This window comes from Bos grunniens, chromosome X (genome assembly GCF_055505025.1).
Source record: "Bos grunniens cultivar Pamir isolate PY7600 chromosome X, Bosgru_T2T1.0, whole genome shotgun sequence".
Classification (NCBI taxonomy): Eukaryota; Metazoa; Chordata; class Mammalia; order Artiodactyla; family Bovidae; genus Bos; species Bos grunniens.
This window is the reverse complement of record NC_141194.1, coordinates 34,870,622-34,897,404: the sequence shown is the minus strand read 5'-3', so window position 1 is coordinate 34,897,404 and position 26,783 is coordinate 34,870,622. Positions and strand designations below refer to the sequence as shown.

The 26,783-nt window shown below is 44.0% G+C and overlaps 1 protein-coding gene and 1 pseudogene across 6 annotated transcripts in view; one reads left to right on the top strand and one right to left on the bottom strand.

The window, feature by feature from the left end:
* Positions 1–4,806: 4,806 nt before the first annotated feature.
* LOC147340113 (protein farnesyltransferase/geranylgeranyltransferase type-1 subunit alpha pseudogene) lies at positions 4,807–6,011 on the top strand (annotated as a pseudogene).
* A 6,286-nt stretch (positions 6,012–12,297) lies between these two features.
* Positions 12,298–26,783, bottom strand: part of LOC147340112 (melanoma-associated antigen B16-like) — a 117,747-nt gene continuing 103,261 nt past the window's right edge. For 2 of the 6 annotated variants that reach the window (XM_086387627.1, XM_086387629.1), the window contains 2 exons: positions 13,813–14,132; positions 12,298–13,461 (listed from right to left, as the gene is read on the bottom strand). In XM_086387627.1, the coding sequence (XP_086243753.1) occupies positions 13,016–13,461; positions 13,813–14,101 (735 nt within the window). In that variant the 5' untranslated portion in view covers positions 14,102–14,132 and the 3' untranslated portion in view covers positions 12,298–13,015. Of the gene's footprint in view, positions 14,133–26,067; positions 26,749–26,783 lie in introns of those variants that run through there. The other 4 variants (XM_086387624.1, XM_086387626.1, XM_086387628.1 and 1 more) reach the window with 3 other exon arrangements.

Below are 26,783 nucleotides of genomic sequence, written 5' to 3'. Positions count from 1 at the left end.
TTACGTATCTATGCAAATGGCTTTAAAAATACTAAAACTACCCTCTCCGGGTGAGGATGTGGAGGAACTGGTAGAAATGTGAAATAGTCCACGTTCTCTGGAAAATCTTTCAGAAGTTTTTAATACAGTAAACTTATGTTTGAACAGGTATATTCAAACTGTATATTTTCATAGAGAAATAAAAATTTATACTCACACAAAAAATCTGCATCTTAATTTTTATAGCCGCTTAATTTGTAATAGCTAAATACTAGAAGCAAATCAAATTCCCTTTTATTAGGAATGGATAAGGCTGTGATACATATCACGGGATACTATGTCACAATAAGAAAGAAGAGACAAGTGTACATGTTACAAATGGGATCAGTATGGAGCTTATAATGATGAGTGAAAAAAAGTGCCAATCTTAAAGGTATCTTACCTTCTCTAAAATAAGAAACCTTATATTTTCTAATTTCCTTTACAATTCTCAAAAGGACAAAATTACATAGGTATGTGTGTTTGCAGGTTTACTCAGTCTTTGAATCTTAATTTTATTTTAATGCATATGAAAGTTTGGTTTGCTTTTTTAAGACATTAGCATGCTGTAATTATTTAGATATTACTTATGACTTATACAACTTGTGGTGAAGATGGAGTAACTGTGACTAGATTTATCAACGTGTCTTAAACAATGGAAAAATAGATAAAATATATGAGAACAACAGTCAATATATTGGACATCATTCCATAAAAGACAGTGATCACTGAGAGGAAAACAAAGGATGTGACCCTATAATTTCCCAAGCTTACTGCCTGGACCAGGTGGAACCTGAGTTCTCTATGAGTTGATGAGATGAAGCTAAGTGTCTGGGAAGGACTACTCAGGTACAGTTCCTAAGAGAGAGTACCAGAGAGGACAGTGCTGCACAGAGAAAGAACTGTGGTGCCCACACCGGGCAGGGAATACTTCCTATCAGAGTGATACACAATAGGATTCATGGGGCATCAGCAAGAGTACTGAAAATTGTTTTATCTCAGTAGTGTGGTGAGTTAAGCCATAGCTAATTTTGCTCTGGTCCCAACTAACAAAACTTGAAAGCAAGAACAGAAAGGAGACTTCCCTGGTGGTACAGAAGATAAGACTCAACCTGCCAATGCAGAGGACACAGGTTCAATCCTTGGTCTGGGAAGATTCCACGTGCCACAGAGCAACTAAGCTTGTGGGACACAATGACTGAGGCCACATGCTACAACTCCTGAAGCCCTGAACCTAGAACCTATGCTCTGCAACAAGAGAAGCCACCACATGAAAGCTGTACCCCATAACAAAGAATAGTCCCCGCTTGCTGCAATACAGAAAGCCTGTGTAACTAAAATAAACAAAAAGAAAAAGAAAAGATTATTTTGTTTCTAAGTAGCTTCATAGCATTACAAAACAAATCTTGAGTATACTGATGTATTGAAATTTAAAGTAAATGTATAGTTCACTGAATAGTTAAAACCATCTTCAAAAATAAGGACAATGCTGGAATATCATGCTGCCCTATTTTAAACTATACTACAAAGCTACAGTAATCTAAATAGAATAGCATGTCAAAAAAACAAGATACATAGTTCACTACAACAAAATAGAGCCCAGCAATAAACCCACACTTTTAGACCCAATTAATCTATGACAAAGGAAGAAAGAGTATACAATGGAGAAAAGACAGCATCTTCAATGAATGCTGTTGGAAAAAATGAACAGCTACATGCAAAAGGATGAAACTCGATCACTTTCTCATACCATATACAAAACCAAAAAATGGACCAAAAACTTAAACACAAGACCTGAAACCATAAAACTCCTAGAAGGAAACAGTATATTCTTTAACATCAGTCTTAACAATATTTTTAGGACCTGTCTCTTAAGTCAAGGAGGAAAAAAAAGAAAAATAAACAAAAACAAAAAACCCAAATGGGACTCAGTTCAGTCGCTCAGCCATGTCTGATTCTTTGCGACCCCATGGACTACGGCACTCCAGGCTTTCCTGTCCATCACCAACTCCCAGAGTTTACTCAAACTCATGTCCATCCATTTGGTGATGCCATCCAACCATCTCATCCTCTGACATCTCCTCCTCCTGCCTTCATTCTTTCCCAGTATCAGGGTCTTTTCAAATGAGTCAGCTCTTCGCATCAGGTGGCCGAAGCATTGGAGTTTCAGCTTCAACATCAGTACTTCCAATGAATATTCAGGACTATTTCCTTTAGAATGGACTGGCTGGATCTCCTTGCAGTCCAAGGGACTCTCAAGAATCTTCTCCAACACCACATTTCAAAAGCATCAATTTTTCAGTGCTCAGCTTTCTTTATAGTACAACTCTCACATCCATATATGATTACTGGAAAAACCATAGCTTTGACTAGATGGACCTCTGTTGGCAAATTAATGTCTCTGCTTTTTAATATGCTGTCTAGGTCGGCCATAGCTTTTCTTTCAAGGAGTAAGCATCTTTTAATTTCATGGCTGAAGTCACCATCTGCAGTGATTTTGGAGCTCAAAAAAATAGTCCCTCAGTTTCCATTATTTCTCCATCTATTTGCCAGGAAGTGATGGGACCAGATGCCATGATCTTAGTTTTCTGAATGTTGAGTTTTAAGCCATCTTTTTCACTCTCCTCTTTCACTTTCATCAAGAGGCTCTTTAGTTCTTCTTCGCTTTCTGCCATAAGGGTGGTGTCATCTGCATATCTGAGGTTATTCATATTTCTTCCAGCAATCATGATTCCAGCTGTGCTTCATCCAACTTGGCATTTTACATGATGTACTCTGCATATAAGTTAAGTAAGCAGGGTGAGAATATACAGCTTTGACATACTCCTTTCCTGATTTGGAACCAGTCTGTTGTTCCATGTCCAGTTCTAACTGTTGCTTCCTGATCTGCATATGGATTTCTCAGGAGGCAGGTCAGGTAGTCTGGTATTCCCATCTCTTTCAGAATTTTTCATAGTTTGCTGTAATCAACACAGTCAAAGGCTTTGGCATAGTCAATAAAGCAGAAGTAGATGTTTTTCTGGAACTCTTTTGCTTTTTTGATGATCCAGTGGATGTTGGCAATTTGATCTCTGGTTCCTCTGCCTTTTCTAAATCCAGCTTGAACATCTGGAAGTTCATGGTTCATGCACTGTTGAAGCAGGGCTTGGAGAATTTTGAGCATTACTTTGTTAGTGTGTGAGAAGAGTGTAATTCTGTGGTAGTTTGAACATTCTTTGGCATTGCCTTTCTTTGGGATTGGAATGAAAACTGACCTTTTCCAGTCCTGTGGCCACTGCTCAGTTTTCCAAATTTGCTGGCATATTGAGTGCAGCACTTTCACAGCATCATCTTTTAGAATTTGAAATAGCTCACCTGCAATTCCATCACCTCCACTAGCTCTGTTCGTAGTGATGCTTCCTAAGGCCCACTTGACTTAGCATTCCAAGATTTCCTGCTCTATGTGAGTGATCACACCATCCTGGTTATCTGGGTCATGAAGATCTTTTTTGTATTCTTGCTACCTCTTCTCAATATCTTCTGCTTCTGTTAGGTCCATACCATTTCTGTCCTTTATTGTGTCCATCTTTACATGAAATGTTCCCTTGGTATCTCTAATTTTCTTGAAGAGATCTCTAGTCTTTCCCATTCTATTCTTTTCCTCTATTAAACTAAAAAGCATCTGCATAGAGAAGGAAACCATCAACAAAATGAAAAGGAAACCTACTAAACGGTAGAAGATATTTGCAAATAATATGTCTGATATGGAGTTACTATCCAAGATTGAGAAAAAACTCACACAACTCAACATCCAAGTAAAAGATGTGCAGTGGACCCAAATAGACATTTTTCCAAAGAAGACATGCAGATTGCTAATAGGTACATGAAAAAATGCTCAATATTGCTGTTCATCAGAGAAATGCAACTAAAAACCACAATAAGAAACCACCTCCCATCTGTCAGAATGGCTATCATCAAAAAGACAATAAACAACAAATCTTGCTGAGTATGTGAAAAAAAGGAAAACTTCAGACATTTGTTGGAATTGTAAATTGGTACAACCACTATGGGAAAAAGCATAAAGATTTCCCCCAAAATTGAAAATAGAACTATTGTATCATTCAACAATTTCACTTCTGGTTATCTACCCGAAGAAAACACAACCAGTAATTCTAAAAGATACAGTCACATCAATGTTTACTGCAGCATTATCTACAATAGCCAAGATATGGGAGCAACCTAAGTGCTCGTTAATTGATAAATAGATAAAAATGAAGTGGCATACACAAGAGAATATTATTCAATCATTAAAAAATGAAATCTTGCCATTTAGGACAACATGGATGGATCTAAAGAGTATTATGCTAAATGAAATTGTGAGACAGAGAAAGATAAATATAGGATTCCATTTATACATGTAACCTAAAAAAACAAAATAAAAAGAGTCATAAATACAGAGAACAAAAGGGTAGTTGCCAAAATGGAGGTGGTGGGGTGTTAGGCAAAATAAATGAAAAGGATTAAGAGATACAAACTCCCAGTTATAAAATAAGTAACCCCTGGTGATGTATTATATAGCATAAGGAATTTGGTCCACACTATTACAGTAACTTTTTATGGGACGAGAGTTACTAGACTTACTGCAGTGATCATTTTACAATGCATGTAAAGGTTGAATCAGTATATAGTTAACCTGAAACGAATATTACATCATACATCAATAGAAAATAAATTTTAAAAAGCTTTCTTACAGGAAAGTGTAAATTAGGTAAAATTGCAATTTCACAACATCTGGCATTAAGTCAAATATTACCAGGACTGGGGAGAAGGAAGAATATAATATTAAGAGAAAATTAATCCATCAAAACTGACCTGGATTCCGCTCCGGGCAGAGCAGAGATGGCGTCTGCCCACGGGGTCAAGGAGGCCGCGCAGGGCGGGGAGCCGGGTCAGCCGGAGCTGCCGCCGCCCAGCCACATCCTCCGCCTCCCAGCCGATGCAGGAAAAGGCGGTGGCGCCCACTATGGACGATGGGTTTCTGAATCTGGACTCACCCACCTATGTCCTGTACAGGGACAGGGCAGAATGGGCTGATACAGATCCAGTGCCGTAGAATGATGGCCCTAATCCAGTGGTCCAGATCATTTATAGTGAGAAATTTCAGGGCATCTATGATTATTTCCGGGCTGTCCTGCAGCACGACGAGAGAAGGGAATGGGCTTTTAAATTAACCAGAGATGCTACTGAGTTAAATTCAGCCAATTACACAGTGTGGTATTTCTGGAGAGTTCTCTTAAAGTCACTCCAGAAGGAACTACATGAGGAAATGAACTACATCTTGGCAGTAATTGAGAAGCAGCCCCAAAACTGTCAAGTTTGGAATTATAGGTGAGTGCTGGTGGAATGGCTGAGAGACCCATCACAGGAGCTTGAATTTATTGCTGATATTCTTACTCAGGATGCAAAGAATTACCACGCCTGGCAACACCAGACAGTGGGTTATTCAGGAATTTAAACTTTCGGATAATGAGCTGCCGTATGCAGACCAACTTCTCAAAGAGCACGTGAGAAATAACTCTGTCTGCAACCAAAGATATTTTGTAATTTTTAACACTGTGGGCTACAATGATCATGCTATATTGGAGAGAGAAGTCCAGTACACTTTGGAAATGATCAACCTAGTCCCACATAATGAAAGTGTGTGGAATTATTTGAAAAGGATTTTGCAGGATCGTGGTCTTTCCAAATACCCCAATCTGTTAAATCAACTACTTGACTTACAACCAAGTCACAGCTCCCCCTACCTAATTGCATTTCTCGTGGATATCTAAGAAGACATGCTAGAAAACCAATGTGACAACAAGGAGGACATTCTTAATAAAGCATTAGAGTTATGTGAAATCCTAGCTAAAGAAAAGGACATTGTAAGAAAGGAATACTGGAAATGCATTGGAAGATCCCTTCAAAGCAAACACAGCACAGAAAGTGACCCACCTACAAATGTATACCAATAACACCGGATCTTCACGAACTTGATAGGACGCTTTTATTTTTTGAGACTCTAATGAAGGAGTTAAAAACTAGAGTGATCATTTCTTTTGCCTGTGGTGTAAAACACACAGCACACAGGTCTGCTTTTTAACATGAACTAAGTATGTGCTCCTTGGGTGCTGCTGCTATTCAGACTAGTTACAAGTAACTTCATTTTTTTTTTTTTTTTAGCACAGAATTTGGGGGAGGAAGAGGAAGCAAAAAGTCCCATAAAGGAACTTTTGTAGTCTTATCAACATTTACTCTAACCGCTTAGCATCAACTCCTCCCTAAATGATTTGCGTGTCAGGATGTGCAGTGTTAATATTTGCAGGTATGTAAAGGATATAAGCAATCTCAAAAACGACAGAATGATCTGTGTTCGTTTCCAAGGCAAACCATTCAATATCACGGTAATCCAAGCCTATGCCCCAACCAGTAATGCTGAAGAGGCTGAGGTTGAATGGTTCTATGACGACCTACAAGACCTTTTAGAACTAACACCCCAAAACGATGTCCTTTTCATTATAGGGGACTGGAATGCAAAAGTAGGAAGTCAAGAAACACCTGGAGTAACAGGCAAATTCGGCCTTGGAGTATGGAATGAAGCAGGGCAAAGGCTAACAGAGTTTTGCCAAGAGAACACACTGATCACAGCAAACACCCTCTTCCAACAACACAAGAGAAGACTCTACACATGGACATCACCAGATGGTCAACACCAAAACTGATTATTTCGGTGCAGCCAAAATATATATTATAACCAATATATAATAAATATATATAATACAATCAATATAATTATATTATAATCAATATAATATTGATGATATTCTTTGTAGCCAAAGATGGAGAAGCTCTATAAAGTCAACAAAAACAAGACCGGGAGCTGACTGTGGCTCAGATCATGAACACCTTATTGCTAAATTCAGACTTAAATTGAAGAAAGAAAGAAAAATCACTAGACCATTCAGATATGACCTAAATAAAATCCCTTAAGATTATACAGTTGAAGTGAGAAATAGATTTAAGGGACTAGATCTGATAGGCAGAGTGCCTGATTAACTATGGACAGAGGCTCGTGACATTGTACAGGAGACAGGAATCAAGACAATCCCCATGGAAAAGAAATGCAAAAAAGCAAAATGGCTGTCTGGGGAGGCCTTACAAATAGCTGTGAAAAGAAGAGAAGTGAAAAGCAAAGGAGAAAAGGAAAGATATAAGCATCTGAATGCAGAGTTCTAAAGAATAGCAAGAAGAGATAAGAAAGCCTTCGTCAGTGATCAATGCAAAGAAATAGAGGAAAACAACAGAATGGGAAAGACTAGAGATCTCTTCAAGAAAATTAGAGATACCAAGGGAACATTTCATGCAAAGATGGGCTCAATAAAGGACAGAAATGGTATGGACCTAACAGAAGCAGAAGATATTAAGAAGAGGTGGCAAGAATACACAGAAGAACTGTACAAAAAAGAGCTTCATGACCCAGATAATGGTGTGATCACTCACCTACAGCCAGACATCCTGGAATGTGAAGTGAAGTGGGCCTTAGAAAGCATCACTACGAACAAAGCTAGTGGAGGTGATGGAATTCCAGTTGAGCTATTTCAAATCCTGAAAGATGATGCTGTGAAAGTGCTGCACTCAATATGCCAGCAAATTGGGAAAACTCAGCAGTGGCCACAGGACTGGAAAAGGTCAGTTTTAATTCCAATCCCAAAGAAAGGCAATGCCAAAGAATGTTCAAACTACCACACAATTGCACTCATCTCACACACTAGTAAAGTAATGCTCAAAATTCTCCAAGCCAGGCTTCAGCAGTACGTGAACCATGAACTTCCAGATATTCAAGCTGGTTTTAGAAAAGGCAGAGGAACCAGAGATCAAATTGCCAACATCTGCTGGATCATGGAAAAAGCAAGAGAGTTCCAAAAAACATCTATTTCTGCTTTATTGACTATACCAAAGCCTTTGACTGTGTGGACCACAATAAACTGTGGAAAATTTTGAAAGAGATGGGAATACCAGACCACCTGATATGCCTCTTGAGAAACCTATATGCAGGTCAGGAATCAACAGTTAGAACTGGACATGGAATAACAGACTGGTTCCAAATAGGAAAAGGAGTACATCAAAGCTGTATGTTGTCACCCTGCTTATTTAACTTATATGCAGAGTACATCATGAGAAATGTTGGGCTGGAAGAAGCACAAGCTGGAATCAAAATTGTGGGAAGAAATATCAATAATCTCAGATATGCAGATGACACCACCCTTATGGCAGAAAGTGAAGAGGAACTAAAAAGCCTCTTGATGAAAGTGAAAGAGGAGAGTGAAAAAGTTGGCTTAAAGCTCAACATTCAGAAAACGAAGATCATGGCATCTGGTACCATCACTTCATGGCAGATAGATGGGGAAACAATGGAAATGGTGTCATACTTTATTTTGGGGGGCTCCAAAATCACTGCAGATAGTGATTTCAGCCATGAAATTAAAAGACACTTACTTTTTAGAAGGAAAGTTATGACCAACCTAGATAGCATACTGAAAAGCAGAGACATAACTTTGCCAACAAAGGTCCATCTAGTCAAGGCTATGGTTTTTCCAGTGGTCATGTATGGATGTGAGAGCTGGACTGTGAAGAAAGCTGAGCGCCAAAGAATTGATGCTTTTGAACTGTGGTGTTGGAGAAGACTCCTGAGAGTCCCTTGGACTGCAAGGAGATCCAACCAGTCCATCCTAAAGGAGATCAGTCCTGGGTGTTGATTGGAGGGACTGATGCTGAAGCTGAAACTCCAATACTTTGGCCACCTCATGCGAAGAGTTGACTCATTGGAAAAGACTCTGATGCTGGGAGGGATTGGGGGCAGGAGGAGAAGGGGACGACAGAGGATGAGATGGCTGGATGGCATCACCAACTCAATGGACATGAGTTTGCATGAACTCTGGGAGTTGGTGATGGACAGGGAGGGGTGGTGTGCTGTGATTCATGGGGTCACAAAGAGTTGGACATGACTGAGCGACTGAACTGAACTGAACTGAAAGGATATAAGAAACTTACCTTCCAGTTCAGAAAGCAGGGAATGCAGTTGTTACATTAGAGCTGCTCTGACACACTTGCCATCTTGCTCTCACTGTAACCAACTAATGCCAAAAGAATGGTTTTGTAATAAAATTATAGATGTATTCTAAAGCAAACAGAAAAACTGACCTGGAAATGATATGGGTGATAGAATGAGTAGAGAAGAACAACAGAGCAGTCATTATAACTGTATTTCATTTGTTCTGTTGAATTTTGCCCTGTTTTTTCCACTGGAAACAGGTATAGCTTACAGAGGAGCTGAAAAACTGGCCAGCAGGTCAGTTTTCAGTTTGGACAACAAAGTGCACTGGAGAAGACTCAGGGGATAGACACTATTGCAGAGAGAACAGGAGCTGATAAAATGCTAGCCTCTGGGCAGAGTGGGCTCTCAAGGAACCCCCTGAGGGGCTGAGATAGAAGACCTTAGGTAGATGAAGCGCACATACAATCCTCAAATTGTGTTTCTTGTTTCAATCTTTATTCTTTAAATTTGCTCTAAGTTCCTGGCTACTACATTCTTCTTTCTTTATCCTGAGAGGCACTAAGGGGTAGTGAGAAGAGAGGTAAGAGGCAGGTCTGCCTCAGGCTGGGGAGAGTAGAGTCGAGTCGGCTCTGGATGAATTCAGATAAGAGGTCTAGTGGCAGCTCTGTCACAGACTAGACATATGAAATCAGAAAAAATCACAGGCTCTTTAAGCCTGAGAATCTTCATATGTGAATTTGGTTTTATAAGACTTTTGTAATGTGTATGAAGTATACAAAACACACGGCACAGTGCCTGGCATATCATAGGGCTTTGATGAATGAGAGTTATTGCTGTGACTAAGTTGTCTCAAATCCTAACCCCCCACCTGTCTTTGTGCATGTGTGTGTATGAGTGTGCATTGTCTAGGTATAGGCTTTCTCAGAAAACATAAAGTGCTATGGGATATAGTATGTCAAATCAGACCAAATCAGACAATGGGACTGTCTTCCCAGCTAGATATAACTAAAATTTCCTAGAATTGTGTCAAGGATGAACCTCTTCCATCTCTCCCAGTCACCATTTGTAGGGCTTCATAATATATTAGTCCTTCCTTCTCTGGGTGTTACTTACAGTAGATGACTGAAACCATATATATATGTTTCTTCCCATTCATGCCCATAATAGAGTTCAACTCACAAACCAGGCACAAACCCGCCAGCATCACTAATATTATACTTTGGGCTACTAAATAAAATAAGGGTTATTTGAACACGAGCACTGTGAAACTTCAGTCGTCAATGTGATAACAGAGTCTAGGAGTCTACTAAGTGACTAAAAGGAGTAATATGCTGCACAAAGGGAATCCTGTCCCAGGAGGGATGGAACAGGACAGAAAGAGATTTAATCACAATACTCAGAACTGCAAGCAATTTAAATTTTGTGCATCATGTATTTCTGAAATTTTTCATTTATATTTTAATATTTAGGACCACAGTTGACTGTGGGTAAGTGAAATATTAAAAAGCACAACCAGAGGCCTTCCCTGGTGATCCAGTGGCTAAGACTCTGTGATCCCAGGGCATACAGAAGATCTGGGTCCGATCCCTGGTCAGGAAATTAAATTGTGCATGCTGCAGTTAAGAGTTCACATGTTGCAATTAAAGATCCCATATGCCACAATCAAAAGATCCCACATACCACAACTAAGATCTGGCACAAATAAATAAAATTTAAAAAACAACCAGGATAAGGGGCACGACAATATTTCACCCTCAAAATTCCACTTTGGTATACTGGTTATTTTGAATTGAAGGTACTTGAGAAATAGTTGGCTCTCCTTTGTCCCCCTGAAAGCAGGAGATAAATCTCCAATATGAAATGTACTCTCCCTGTATCAGGAGGGTAGAAGACACCTGTATCAGTAGAGACAGAGAACTGAGAGCCAAAAAGACTGTCTAAACAAACATTGTTACTACTTGGCCATTTACTACACTTAGTCCAAAGCCTTTGTCATGTCAATGCTTCACAAATTTGTCTAAAAGCTTCCTGCTCGAGTTACTTCTTTGAGTCTCATTTTTTGTGGTGCTCCCATATATACAAAATTAATCTGTTTTCCTCCTATTAATCTCTCCTTTTATTACAAGGAAGTTTCAGCCAAGAACTTAAAAGGGGACAGGGAAAATTATTTTTTTCTCCTCTATACCTCCCATGCAACCCTTCCCCCACTTTAACATTAATTTCAACCTGACCAAAACTTTAGCTCTCAAATCCCTTGGCAAATTACTGAAGACAGCTTGATTAAATTGTCCTTTGAATGGAGTGAGTGCTGGCTCTCCTAGGTGATGGCCAACTGTTAGCCCTGTGGCTTCTGTGTCTAATCTCAAGGGAGTATCTATTTCTCAGAAACTCCTTAGAGGTCACATATACAAAAGAAACAAACAAACAAAAAAAAGTTTGTGCATGAGTTCAGATGCACTGGGACAAGAACGATGGTCACATTCTGTTCCTGCTCCAAGTGAGAACTTCTCTCTGGTTTACCTGAGATCAAAAAGTAACAGCTAAAAGCACTTTATCTCTTGACATTGTCGTTTTAACACTTGAAACACATCATCTTGAGGGTTTTGTTCCTGCTCATGATGCCATCAGCCTCATCTGACCCACCATTCAGTTTCATGTAAAATTAATTACCACAGAAGGACTTAAAAGTTTTTTCCCCCGTCCTTCAATATTATTTTTTATATATTTTTTAGAATTATACTCTATTATTTTTAAACTTTTTAGGAAAATTGTATTTCAATTGAAAAAAAATTCTATACAATTTTAAAGGTTACTTTCCATTTTCAGTTATTACAAAGTATTGGCTGTATTCCCTATGTTGTACAATGCATCTTTGATCCTATCTTACAGCCAACACTTTGTGTCGCCTAATTCTCCACCCCTAATTGCTCCCCCCCCCACACACACACACACAGGTAACTGGGCTTCCCCAGTGGCTCAGCAATAAAAAAAATCCATCTTCCACACAGGAGAAGTAGGTTCAATCCTTGGGTCAGGAAGATTCCCTGGAGAAAGAAACTGCAACCCACTCCAGTATTCTTGCCTGGGAAATTCCATGGACAGAGTTAGCCTGGCGGGCTACTTTTCATAGGGCTGCAAAAGGGTCAGACACAAATTAGCAACTAGATAAGAACATTTCATACACATTCTTGAAAGAACGAGGCAAATTCATTGTACTTATCATTTAATTTTATAAAATAAGCATTGAAAAGACAAGAGAACTAAGATTTCAGTCACATTTTTTTCTTTGGAGTGCATCTAAAAGTCGGTTTCTTTCACATTTGCAAGGAAATGTCTATAGCAGTGGGCTTCCCTGGTGGCTCAGCAGATAAAGAATCTTCCTGAAATGCAGGAGATGCAGACTTGTGCTTGATCTCTGGTCTGGAAGATCCCCTGGAGGAGGGCACAGCAACCCATTCCAGTAATCTTATCTGGAGAATCCCATGGACAAAGGAGCCTAGTGGGCTACAGCCCATAGGGTCGCAAACAGTCAGACACAAATGAAGTGACTTAGCACATATACATGCACGCCTACAGCAGTATCATGTTATCTTGTTTCAGATGACAAAACAAAATGGATGGATTCACAATTTCTAAAACAACAGAGCTCTTACAATTATATATTATAACATGAAATGCAACATCAATAATCACTCATAAAGTTTTGAAAGCAATTAAACCTATATTAAAATAATCATTTAAATAATGTATATATGAAAAAGAATAAATTTTCATGTTACACATACAAAATAGGAACACACGGTCATATATACTGTTCTCCTTTCAGCCCCACCTCAAATCTAAATTCTATGAACACTAACTGCCTCTTTGAACAATGCATGAAGAAACTATCCCTAGTTGAGGAAGAAGCTGCTAGTCTCGACACTAGAACTTGGAGTGGCGGAGACCCTTGGCTGAAATTCTGGCCTGAGCTTTCTCTTTTTCATCTTGCAAAGCCTCCTCATACTGAGATGGGAAAGAACTTGGGTCAGTCCCATGAACCTTGGCGATGAACTTCAAGACCTTCATCTTGGTGGTTTCGGCATGAGCTCTGGGGCCCCACAGGAACTCAGACTGCGCAGGATCAGCGCTGGCCACCTGTCGGAACTCTAGGTATCCTTCCCTCACGAAATCTTCGGTGATGAGCTGCTTGGGCTCCCCAAAGATGAAGTGCTTCTTCCCAGGATATAGCCCGGTCACATTCAGAACTTCCCAAACTTCTTCTTCGGTGGCACAGTTGCCCTTCATGAAGATCACACCCAGGATAAGTATCAGGATGCCGACCTTGGGCACGCCTGCTTCACCGTGCATCATACCATCATAGGTGAGACCTGATGTAATGAAAATGCCATAGCAGTGGTTGGTGGGATCCACTTCCTTCAGATCAAGGCCAAAGAGCATCTCTATGCGCTCAGAGGCTCTCAGGAGGATCTCAGGGAAGTGGACTTCACAATCGTTATTGACAACCTGGAGCATATCTGCTTTTGTTACTGGCTCTTTCATTCGATACTTGAGCAGCAGGAAATTCACCAACACAGCTATTTTACTATCTAGGGCATCCATAGGCACATTCATGAAATCTGGCACAGCCTCTGAAGTGCCTGACACAGCCTCTGAGGAGCCTTGCACAGCCTCTGAGGTGCCTGGCACAGCCTCTGAGGTGCCTGGACTATTCTCCTCACCTTGATTCATGGAGACCTCATTTGATTTGCTGGATGCAGAGGCTGTGATGCCAATGGAAGATGCAGAGAAACTCTGAGGACCCTCAGGAGTACTGGGTTTATCACCACCAGGAGCCTCCTTCGAATTTCCAGGCATTTGAGGATGGGGGAGGAGATGGGTCTCCTCCAGAGCCCTGGAGAGCTGTGCAACCTCCAGGTTCTGGGACTGAGTGGAGGCTTGACGGGATTGATGCTGTGCACGTCGTGAACTCTGAAAACGCTTAGACAGTTTGATTCTTACGGGCGGCATTTGGCAGCAGTGGGCAATGGGAAATCACCACCTAAGGGAAAGAAGGCAGATATGAGTGGCCTCAGCTGGTATACTCAACTGTGCTGGCTCAGATAAAAGTTGCCTTCAGTGGATTTTGCTAACAGTGCTTTAGGGTCTCACAGTTCTCCTGGTGCTGTGTCCCTCATGAAGGAGGAATCTTAATGTTCCTCAGGGACCAGGCAGTCAACCCAGGCTAAAAATTCTCAGGGATCACATAGGCAGGTGTATTATGTCTCTGTAGCACCATTACCCTTCTGAAAAGGGTGGTTCCATTGGTTCTCACTCAGTTTCATTACCTTGGTCTGTGCCAGGATCTCTTCTCCCATGCTTAAATATGAGGCTATTCTCCTAAGACCAACTAATGTCACATCCCCTAAAATGACTGAGGAGGATGTGCTGAGGTACCTTCTCCAGAATCTCTGTGATTTCCCAGGGATGACAACAAAGTTAAAATTGTAGATGCTATCTCTGTTGGTGTTGTGGTCCCCCTAGTTTCACTTGGTATGTTACTTTGAATCTACATAAGTCTGGGGATCTCTACTTGCTGCCATAACACTGCCACTCAGAACAAAGCCCTGACCTACTGAGATCTAATTGGGGTAATTAGAGGACACAGCCCCTTGACATCTTTTCCCATAGACTCTCAGCACTGACAACAGTGCAGGGCTGAACTCTTTGTTATCCCTCTTCTACTGGGATCAGTGTTCCCTCAGTATTCAGTGTCTTTGTCTTGACTACTGGCAGGGCCTCAGACTTGATCACTCTGCAAACTGGTGCCAATCTGTCTGCATACAAGAGTTCCCTATCTTTCAGAGTCAGCTCAGGAAGAACTGAGGAAGTACACTTTCTAACTACCTCTACTAGGTCTTCCTTAGGCCAATAATAAGAACTAGACAATGTGGAGCTCCCTCTTTTCTTGGGTGGATTGACTCCTCAGACCTTATTCTTCATCCTTACTGTGACAGACCCTGGCCTCCTTCCTTTGCTGACTTCATATGATATAGGACATAGACCAAGGACATCAGCTGTCTGTAACATCCAAGAAGGAAGAAAGCAAGGAAGTTGTCCTGAGATCTTTGACCAGGTTCCCTAAGCTGATAAAGTTCTGGGGCTCTTTGACAACCCTATGTTCTGGGCTGGATTCCATTGTGTCTTTCTCTATGTCTCCACACAGACTATTGTACTGCCTCCTGATTTGTGCCACCTCCTTCAGACCATGACTGCCACCTCCCTAGAAGTGAGCTGATGAGACTTCCGGCTAGCCTTGTCTAGGACATCCCAGGGAATGAGTACAAAGTCACAACAGGTATATGAGAGTGTCCCATCTATGTTCGAGTAGATAGTCAGCTCTTTGCTTAAAAAAATGCCTTTACTTTGAATTTTGACAGTGTATGAGAATCCTTCCCTCTGATGACCAGAAGTTGTTCCTCACACTAGAGAGTCATGCCCCTGCAACCTCTGAGGAAGTATTAAGAGGATCTGACATGCAGAGTTCCCAAACATGAGACGAATACAGCTTTGTTGAGATCGTAAGTTTCTAGAGTTGATATCCCCATAAGCCTCAATTAGGATACTTTCCTTGACTTATAACAAGTAGTGGGATCCCACATTATGTTCACAAACCAATCTTCATAACCCTGAATTCACTAAGCAGTAAATGTGGCGATGTTTCAGTCTGATAGCTTTGCATGGGGCCTTGCAAAGCTGACAGCAGATCTAAAATGACTTTGGCTCCTATCTTCTGGGACGGGAAATTCTCTCAGTCCTTTCTCGGGGGCTTTACTTTGGCAACTAGTAAAGGCACCCCACTCCAGTACTCTTGCCTGGAAAATCCCATGGACGGAGGAGCCTGGAAAGCTGTAGTCCACGGGGTCGCTGAGGGTTGGACACGACTGAGCGACTTCACTTTCACTTTTCACTTTTACGCATTGGAGAAGGAAATGGCAACCCACTCCAGTGTTCTTGCCTGGAGAATCCCAGGGACGGGGAAGCCTGATGGGCTGCCATCTATGGGGTCACACAGAGTTGGACACGACTGAAGTGACTTAGCTTAGCAGCAGAGCTTTAGTCATCACCTTCTGATACCAAAGGCCATCCCTGCCCACCCCCTCAAAAAGCGAGATCTATTCACTGAGACAACTGAGAAATAAAGGATGGGGAATCCTACACAATCACCATAGCAGGCTTACCAGTGTTGACAGTATGGTTAAGATAATCTGGACCCCTCTGTTCTGGGGCTGGCAGCCCTCTCAAACCTCATTTAGGGACCTTACCTTGGTCTTAACAGGCCTTGGGACTCATCTTTTGCTCACTTCATGTGCTAAGCCCTGTATATCCCAACACTCTCCTCACTGAAAGCCCAAGAAGGAAGAGGAGCAGCATATCATCCTGTCTGCTTCCCTGGACTGATGGTTAAGAGTGTATCCTTGTTGCCACCCTTCTTCTACCCCATCCTAGGGTAACTTAGGCTCTCGGTCCTAAATCTGTGTCTTAAGTTTCTGGAACTCCTTCTACTCTGTCCTTTGTAATCCCAAGGACCCCACTCAGATAAACATAAATCACTTCCCTGAGCCCTCAGAAGACTAAAGTAGAATGTAGGAATTCCGACCACTCTTTCCTCAGGCTTACAAGGGCTAAATGCAGAGGCAGAGTGAAGTTCATGGAGATCACACCTGCACTGGAATGGTGTGCCCTGTATAAGACTGTATAAGACTTATACAGGGCACACTGTATAAGACTCCTCTTCTGATCTGATGCCCATTCTTTCATGACTTCCAAAGAGGAAGCAAGGGAATATTTCCTCTGGATATCCCTGTCCACAACTTCCTAGGGTGACAATATCTGTGGACACTGTGGGATCACATGTATCTGGAAGTGAATGTTTCCTCACTGATAACTCTGGGCTCTTACTGTGTATACTTTAAGCACTTGGGAATCCTCCTTCTGATAACCAACTTAGCTTTTTTAGACCAAGGCTCACAAATTCCTAAAACTAAAAATGATGAAATTATCTGATACATGGTCAACCTTTCTACTTCAACCTTTCTAGAGATCTCACATGCTTAGCCACAGGGGAATAGACGAGCTTGATGTTAGTGGGCTGTTCTGGAATTGTTGCTGCTGTTCAGTCACTCAGTTGTGTCCAACTCTTTGTGACCCCCATGAACTACAGCATGCCAAGCTACCCTCTCCTTCACTATTTCCCACAGTTTGCTCAAACTCATGTCCCTTGAGTCAGTGATGCCATCCAACCATCTCATCCTCTGCATACCCCTTCTCCCCCCGCCCTCAATCTTTCCCAGTGTCAGGGTCTTTCCCAAGGAGATGGCTTTTCACATTAGGTGGTCAAAGTATTGCACTTCAGCTTCAGCATCAGTCCTTCCAACAGGGTTGATTTCCTTTAGGACTGGCTGGTTTGATCTCCTTGGGCAGTCCAAAGGACTCTCAAGAGTTTTCCCCAGCACCACAGTTCTAAAGCATCAATTCTTCAGCACTCAGCCTTCTTTATGGTACAACTCTCATATCTCTACATGACTACTGGGAAAACCATAGCTTTGATTATATGTGTGCTTCAAAATCACTGTGGACAGTGACTGCAGCCATGAAATTAAAAGATGCTTGCTCCTTGGAAGGAAAGCTGTAACAAACCTAGATAGCATATTAAAAAGCAGAGACATCAGTTTGCTGACAAAGGTCCATATAGTCAAGAGTTATGCCTTTTCCAGTATTCATGTACAGACGTGAAAAATGGACCACAAAGAAGGCTGAGAGCTGAAGAATTGATGCTTTTGAAGTGCAGTGCTGGAGATGACTCTTGAGAGTCCCTTGGACTGCAAGGTGATCAAGCCAGTCAATCCTAAAAAAAAGTCAACCCTGAATATTCATTGGAAGGACTGATGCTGAAGCTGAAGTGCAATACTTTGACCACCTGATGCAAAGAGCAGACTCCTTGGAAAAGACCCTGATGCTAGGAAAGATTGATGGCAGGGAGACAATGGGGCTAGAGGGGACAAAATGGTTGGACAGCATCACTGACTCAAGGGACATGAGTTTGAGCAAAGTGTAGGAGATAGTAAGAGGACCAGGAAGCCTAGCGTGCTGCAGTCCATGGTGTCACACAGAGTCAGACACAACTTAGAGACTGAACAGCAACAATAAATTCAGAATAAATCTTTACCTTCCTGAGACTCAGAGAAGCAAAGGAAGGATGGCCTCTGCCTGTTTCACTCCCTGGATCTCTCAGGGCTGTGGAGCCCCCTCTGCCATTACTTGGTTAGTCCCACAATCCTCCCATGCATTCCTCAGACTGAATCCAGGTAGGTAATGTGTCCAGTGCCATGTGCTGCCTAAGGTCCCCAAGTTCAAATAAGGCCCCATCTGTGTGAGACCCCAGAAATGCAAGTGAGAAAAACCTCATGACAGGACATGGAGAGCTGACAAGAAGGGTAGATGCTGTGCACACCCTCCCTCCTGGGGTCAGAGGATTCCTAAGAATTTATTTGGGGTCCTCATCGGGATTCCTGCAGGACATATTAGCTGCACAATGAGAGGTTTAATGGTATTGACCGGTGTCATGGACGAAGATTATGAAGGGGAAATACATGTTATGGTAAATGTTGTGAAAATGGGAAATGTATACTTACAAAAGGGGAACATTTTGCACAATTATTACTTTTGCCATATGTTAAACCAATGAAGGCATCTGATAAAGTTCTGCAGGGAGGCTTTGGCAGTACCAACCTTACTGCTGCACTATCCACCTTATTAAAGGAACATCAGAAACCCATGCTTACTTTACGCATATGGGGAAAGAATTTCACAGGCATGTTAGATACCGGAGCTAACATTTCAATCATTAGAGCTGCAGAATGGCCCCTCGATTGGGGTAAAATTATGGTTCCTTCTAGACTATTAGGAGTGGGTGAAACTGATGCCAAACAAACTTTTGTCAATGCATCCTATTTACAAGTGTATGGCCCTGATCAAATTGTAGCTTATCTTAAACCATATATTACTTATATCCCTATCAATTTATGGGGACGAGATTTTCTTGAACAAACGAAAGCCACAATTTCTTTAAATGAACCTTTTTAATGGGGGCCATTGAGTTAACACCGCTGCCCCTTGATTGGGAATCTGATACCCCAGTATGGACACCTCAATGGCCCCTAACTAAAGAAAAATTGGCAACTCTTATGCAATTAGTTAATGAACAATTACAAAAAGCTCGTATAGAACCTTCATTTTCCCCATGGAATTCCCTGTTTTTGTATTAAAAAAGAAATCAGGAAAATGGCAAATGTTGATAGATTCAAGAAATGTTAACAATACCATGTTACCTATGGGGCCCTTACAACCCGGATTGCCCTCCCCTTCTATGGTATCAAAAGGATGGTCTATAGTTATTATTGACTTACAAGACTGTTTTTTTACTATACCTTTGCACCCTAAAGATAGAAAACATTTTGCCTTTGCAGTTCCTTCTATAAATCACATGGCTCCTGTTAAAAGATTTCAATGGAAGGTGCTACCTCAGGGAATGATGAACTCCCCTACCATTTGCCAATATCTCATATCTGTTTTATTATAATCCATTAGAGATAAACATCCTACTGTGTTTATAATTCATTACATGGATGATATACTTCTATGAAATCTGAACACTGTTTACAACAGTTATATTATGAAGTTACTACTACTCTTCAAAATCATGGCCTGCTTGTAGCACCAGATAAAATTCATTGGAAAGCACCCTTTAATTATCTAGGACATGTTCTGGAAGAATCTAAAATCAAACCTCAAAAAACTCAAACTTCTGTGCAATCTCTACGCACACTGAATGATTTTCAAAAATTGCTAGGAGATATTAATTGGCTACGGCCATCTGTTGGCATCCCCACCTATGCCTTACAAAATCTATTTAAAATTTTAGAGGGATCCCCTGACCCTAATAGCCCTAGGCAGCTAACAAAAGAGGCCAAAGAAGAACTGGCCTTAATGGAGAAACACATTCAATAATCTTTTTCAACTCGGCTAGATTATGATCATCCAGTTTCTTTATATATATTCCCCACTGAACATTCGCCCACTGCAATTATAGCTCAACATAGCCCGATAGAATGGGTATATTTACACACTAAACAGTCTAAAAAAATTGCATCATATATTGAGAAAATAGGGCACTTAATTGTGTCAGGAAGAAGCCATGTACAAACTTTGACTGGATTTGATCCATATGCAATACACGTTCCCTTGACAAAAAAGGAATTGCAAATTGCCTTACAATATAACTTGACCATGCAAATGGCATTAAGTGATTTTCAAAATGTTATCTCATTTCATTTGCTGAAAGGAAAATTATGGGACTTTCTACAATGTACTAAATTCATTGTAACTAATATCATTGCATCCCAGCCTATTACCAATGCACCCACCTATTTCACTGATGGCAACAAGAAAGCATAGCAGGGATTGTTGGCCTTGATATTAAAGAGAAATTACCCACTACCTATTCTTCAATACAAAGAGTTGAATTGTATGCTTAATATGCTCTTTTGTCACTTCAACCATTATCCTTCAACATATATACTGATTCCAATTATCTTGCTTCCCTTTTTCCTGATTTTGTTACCGCCTTTTTATACAACCTAGATGAAGAATTGTATACTCTCTTTTCACAAACCCAAGCTTTAATTTGCTCACGTACCGAACTCTTCTTTATTGCACATATACATGCTCATTCAGGTTTACCTGGCCCTCTGGTCACAAAAAATGATGCTATTGACAAGCTCATAGCTCCCATTTTTACATCTACCAATGACGAACATGCTAATCTTCATACCAATGCTAACAGATTGCACTCTAAATACCATATTCCTCTCAATGAAGCACGGCATATTATTAAAACCTATGATGTCTGCACCCCTCTGCACTTACGCACTACGATTTCAGGAATTAATCCCTGGGGGCAACAACCTAATTCCCTTTGTCAATCTGATTTCACTCACTGCTCCTTAGGAAAATTTCTTTTGTCTCAGTTGATACATTTTCAGGCTTTATCTGGGCAGTACCTATCTCTTCAGAATGGAACCTAACACACATTACAGGAATACCCTATAATCCTCAAGATCAAACCATTATTGAAAGAGCCCACTGCACCCTAAAAACTCATTTATTAAAACAGAAAGGAGAAATATAGAAGAAGAGATACACTTCTTATCCCATGAACCCTTAATTACTATTATCTTTAACTCTTTATTCCCTGAATTTTTTAAACTTAACAAAAAATAATTCTGACACTCGTGCAGATAGACATTTTACAGAAGAGAAAAACAGTAAATTAGAAATCAATACACCAATATGGTATAAGCAATTTAATCAGTGGCTGCCAAGAATCTTACGACTCCTAGCCAAGGGTTATGGTCTTGTTGTTGCAGATGGAGAGGAAATCTCGGTTCCCCTTCACTACGTCCGTTACCGAGAGGGACCCCAAGACGGGACTCCCTCGGGAAGTGACGAAGTTGACGCGAAGGGTCTCATCAATGACCCTGGAGGAGCCAATGAGGAAACGCCATCATCTGAATCCTTACCCGACATGGGCTCAAGTGAAAAACATGACTCATCAGGCTGAGCAGACACTGAAGAACAAGAGGAATATCATAACTGCTCCTGGTTTAATACATCAAGCATTGGAGGCTTTCATAAATCTAAGATAAGTTTCTGGACTGATAAGGACATATTGCAGAATTGGTATAACGGGGGCTTATCACCCCCATGACCCAGGATTGTCGTCCCCATTGTGGGGCCAGAGCAATGGCACATTTGGAAAAATTCCAGCAGCTTTAGGGCACTTTGCTAATGTTTATGGGACTATGGGTGTGCTTCATCCTTCTGATTATACCTTCCTATATAATAGTACTGGCTATATTCAATCACGTGTTCACCTTCCATACTTGTTTATTGTAGGGCATTTTGATATTGACTTATCAGCCAAGATTGTCAATTGTACTGCATGTGCATTGTATACCTGCCTAATCACACCATTTCCTATCACAATGCTACCATTGCGCTAGTTAAACAACGATCTGAGTTATGGCTTCCCATAAACTTAACTGAGCCTTGGACTGATTCTGTATTTCTTTCTGTATTGTTGAAAACTAGGCTTAGGCGATCTAAGCGCATCATTGAGTGGATTATTGCAGGCATCTTAAGCCTTATCTCCATTGTGACTATAGAACTTTGTCTGGTATGGCTTTACATAATTCTATACAAAATCATGATTTTATCACTGCTTGGCACAAGGACTCTCATGATCTGTGGACTCGACAAGCTCAAATAGATCAGCAATTACAAACACGAATTAATGAGTTACAAACTGTGGTTATCTATTTAAGAGATCAAATGCAACAACTGACTTTCCAAACACACATACATTGTCATTGGAATTTTACTTCTTTTTGTCTGACTAACATGCCCTATAATACCACTGAATATCCTTGAGATAAAGTTAAGGCACATTTGCAGGATCTCACAGATAACTCAAGTTTAGACATCAATTTGTTGAAACAAGTTGCTAATTTTCAAGTTAGGGTACCTAGGGAATTGTATAGCACTCAATTCTATGATATTTTAACCAAAACCCTATCATCTCTAGACCCTAGAGCTTGGCTTTCAGGAAGCAATATTTTTATATATGTATTAATCACCCTGCTCTTTTTGTCATTGCTTATAGGATACAGAAGTCTCTACTCAAGACTCCATGCCTCCCACAATGGAGTCCAACTAGCAGCCAACGTGCTTAATTTAAAAACAAAAGGAGGATATGTTGGGAAGCCTAGTACAAAATATCCGTAAAAGGAGAAAGTCCTTGGGAAAATGGCAAAGGGCCAGAAGTACCCGGCTTTGTGCTGCAGACAGAAAAACATCTCCTGCCGTTGGTTATGCTCGGCGCCAAGATTTAATAATAAATAGGGATGTTACTTGAGAAAACGGGTTGTGGGATAAGCCCATGAGTCACTTAGAGCGTGCTGTCCTTGAAATGTTTTTACTGATTATGTGTTAACCCCGTATGCGCTCTGCTGGCCATATACTTTAAGCTCTTTGTTCCTGCTTCTATAAAAAAGCTTGACTGCAGAAATAAACTTGTCAGTCCTTGCAAGAGACTGTCTGAGTGTCATTCTTTCAGGTTCGTCGCTTCCAAGTCCCGGGGAGAAAATCCCCAACAGTGCAGTGGCCTGAGACGCCTTCCTGTGGTGCCATGACATCGTCTACCCCAGACTAACGCTTCCACTCCCTCAGACTCCAAGGGCTGAGCAAAGCAGCAGCACTTTTTCCCCTACTAGTGAGGGATGGGGGTAGGGTGGTATTGGCGGGTGGGGTGTTGGGGGCCATGGTGGGCATGTGAGGGTGGGGTGGTACGAATGAGGTGTGCGGGTGGGGTGTTGGGGGTGGGGGGGAGGTGTCGGGGTGGGGTAGGGCGGGTGGGGTGTCATGGTGGGGGTGGGGTGTCGAGGTGGGGGTAGGGTGGGTGCGGTGTTGGGGTGGGGGTAGGGCAGGTGGGGTGTGGGATGTCGTGGTGGGGGTAGGGCGGGTGGGGTGTCGGGGTGGGGGTAGGGCAGGTGGGGTGTGGGATGTTGGGGTGGGGGTAGGGCGGATGGGGTGTGGGGGTGGGGTGTTGGGGTGGGGGTAGGGTGGGTGGGGTGTGGGGGTGGAGGATGGGTGTCGGGATGGGGGTAGGGCGGGTGGGGTGTCGGGTGCGGGTGGGGTGTCGGGGTGGGGGTGGGGCGAGTGGGGTGTCAGGGTGGGGTAGGACAGATAGGGTGTTGGGGTTGGGGATGGGGTGTTGAGGTGGAGGTAGGGAGGGTGGAGTGTCGGGTGTGGCGGGGTGTCAGGGTGGGGGTATGGTGGGGTGGGGTGTTGGGTGTGGCTGGGTGGGGGTATGGTGGGTGGGGCATCAGGGGTGGGGGTGGGGTGTCGAGGTGGGGGTAGGGCGGGTGGGGTTTGGGGGTTGGGGTTGGGTGTCGGGATAGGGGTAGGGCGGGTGGGGTGTAGGATGTCGGGGTGGGGGTAGGGCGAGTGGGGTGTCGGGGTGGGGGTAGGGCTGGTAGGGTGTAGGGTGTGGCAGGGTGTCGGAGTGGGGGTAGGGCGGGTGGGGTGTGGGTGTGGGGGTGGGGTGTCAGGGTAGGGGTAGGCCGGGTGGGGTGTGGAGATGGGGTGTCAGGGTAGGGGTAGGGTGGGTGAGGTGTGGGGGTGGGTGTTGGGATGGGGGTAGGGCGGGTGGGGTGTCGGGGTGGGGGTAGGGCAGGTGGGGTGTGGGATGTCGGGGTGGGGGTAGGGCGGGGTGGGGTGTTGGGTGTGGTGGGGTGGGGGTAGGGCGGGTGGGGTGGGGGTAGGGCGGGTGGGGCATCGGGGGTGGGGGTGGGGTGTCGGGTGGAGGTAGGGTGGGTAGGGTTTTCAGGGGTGGTGGTGGGGTGTCGAAGTGGGGGTGGCATATGGGGGTGGGGTGTCTGGTGGAGGTAGGGCGGGTGGGGTGTCAGGGTGGAGATAGGGCGGCTGGGGCGTCAGGGGTGGGGGTGGGGTTCGAGGTGGGGGTAGGGCAGGTGGGGTGTTGGGGGTGGCGGGGTTTCGGTGGGGGTAGTGCGGGTGGGGCATCGGGGGTTCGGGTGGGGGTAGGGCGGGTGGGGTGTGGGGGTGGGGTGTCGGGTGGAGGTAGGGCAGGTGGGGTGTCGGGGTGGGGGTAGGGCGGCTGGGGCGTCAGGTGTGGGGGTGGGGTGCGGCAGGTGGGGTGTCGGGATGTCAGGGTGGGGGTGCGGGTAGTGCGGGTGGGGCGTCTGGGGTGGAGGTGGGGGTAGGGCGGGTGGGGTGTGGGGGTGGGGTGTCAGGTGGAGGTAGGGCGGGTGGAGCGTCGCGGGTGGGGGTAGGGCGGGTGGGGCGTCGCGGGTGGGGGTGGGGTTCGAGGTGGGCATAGGGTGGATGGGGTTTCGGGGGTGGGGGTGGGGTTCGACGTGGGGGTAGGATGGGTGGCGGGTCGGGGGTGGCGGGGTGTTGGGTGTGGAGGGGTGTCGGGGTGGGGGTGGGGTGGTGGGGTAGGGCAGGTGGGGCCTCGGGGGTGGGGGTGGTGGTATGGCGGGTGGTGTGTGGGGGTGGGCTGCCGGGTTGAGGTAGGGCGTGTAGCGTTTCGGGGGTGGGGGTGGGGTTCGAGGTGGGCGTAGAGTGGATGGGGTTTCGGGGGTGGGGGTGGGGTTCGACGTGGGGGTAGGATGGGTGGCGGGTCGGGGGTGGCGGGGTGTTGGGTGTGGCGGGGTGTCGGGGTGGGGGTGGGGTGGTGGGGTAGGGCAGGTGGGGCCTCGGGGGTGGGGGTGGGGGTATGGCGGGTGGTGTGTGGGGGTGGGCTGCCGGGTTGAGGTAGGGCGCATAGGGTTTCGGGGGTGGGGGTGGGGTTCGAGGTGGGGGTAGGGCAGGTGGGGTGTCAGGGGTGGCAGGATGTCAGGGTGGGGGTATGGCGGGTGGGGTGTCGGGTGTGGTGGGGTGGGGGTAGGGCGGGTGGGGCATCGGGGGTGGGGGTGGAGTGTCGGGTGGAGGTAGGGTGGGTAGGGTTTCGGGGGTGGGGGTGGGGCATTGGGGTGGGGGTAGGGCGGGTGAAGGGGTTAGAGGCTCCCTGGGCCGATTGCCCTGACGAGAATCATTGAGTCACTGCTATTCTGTGGGGCCGGGTCACCTCTAAACTTACTAAGGGGAGTTTGCTTTTGGACCTGTACGTCGGGGACTCTGAGCCCCGCACCTAAAAGACACCACCTCAGACGGCCAAACAGAAAGCGCGTGATAGGTCAGCCAGGAACCTGCCTGCACAGGAACCTTACCAGGGTTCTGTTGGTGTTCTCATTAGGTGGGCGCCCTCCATTCTGGGACGGGGGGGGGGTCCCCTTGGTACTCATTTAGAGGCTTACCTGACAGTTAATGGCACCTGTGCTTCCACTGCGGGACTTCGCGCTTCCGATCCAAGCTCTCACAGCCTTGTGGTTCCAACGGAAAACCAGGGGGCATGACATCCGGTGACCCCAGCCTATAGCTTCCGGGGTCACCCAGCAAGCTGGGTGGGCGTTGTGCGCATGTGCTCAGTTTCAGAGGACGTGGCTGCTGGTGTTGCTCCAAGTTTTTACAAAAGCTTTTGCCAGGCTGTGGGAACTTGAAATCTTTTAATATTGAGTAGTCAAAAATGTCTATCATCATTTTATTCTGAAAGTGAACGTCACTCAGTGGTGTCGGACTGTTTGTGACCCCATGGAATATTCAGTCCCTGAAATTCTCCAGACCAGAATACTGGAGTAGGTAGATTTTTCCTTTTCCAGGGGATCTTCCCAACCCAGGGATCGAACCCAGGTCTCCCACATTGCAGGCGGATTCTTTACCAGCTGAGCCACAAGGGAAGCCCAAGAATATTAGAGTGGGTGAAGTTAAGTGAAGTCGCTCAGTTGTGTCCGACTCTTTGCGACCCCATGGACTGTAGCCTACCAGGCTCCGCTGTCCATTCAGGCAATAGTACTGGAGTGGATTGACATTTCCTTCTCCAGGGGATCTTTCCGACCCAGGGATTGAACCTGGGTCTCCCGGATTATAGACAGACGCTTAACTGAGCCACCAGCCTACTCTTTAACGAAGATTC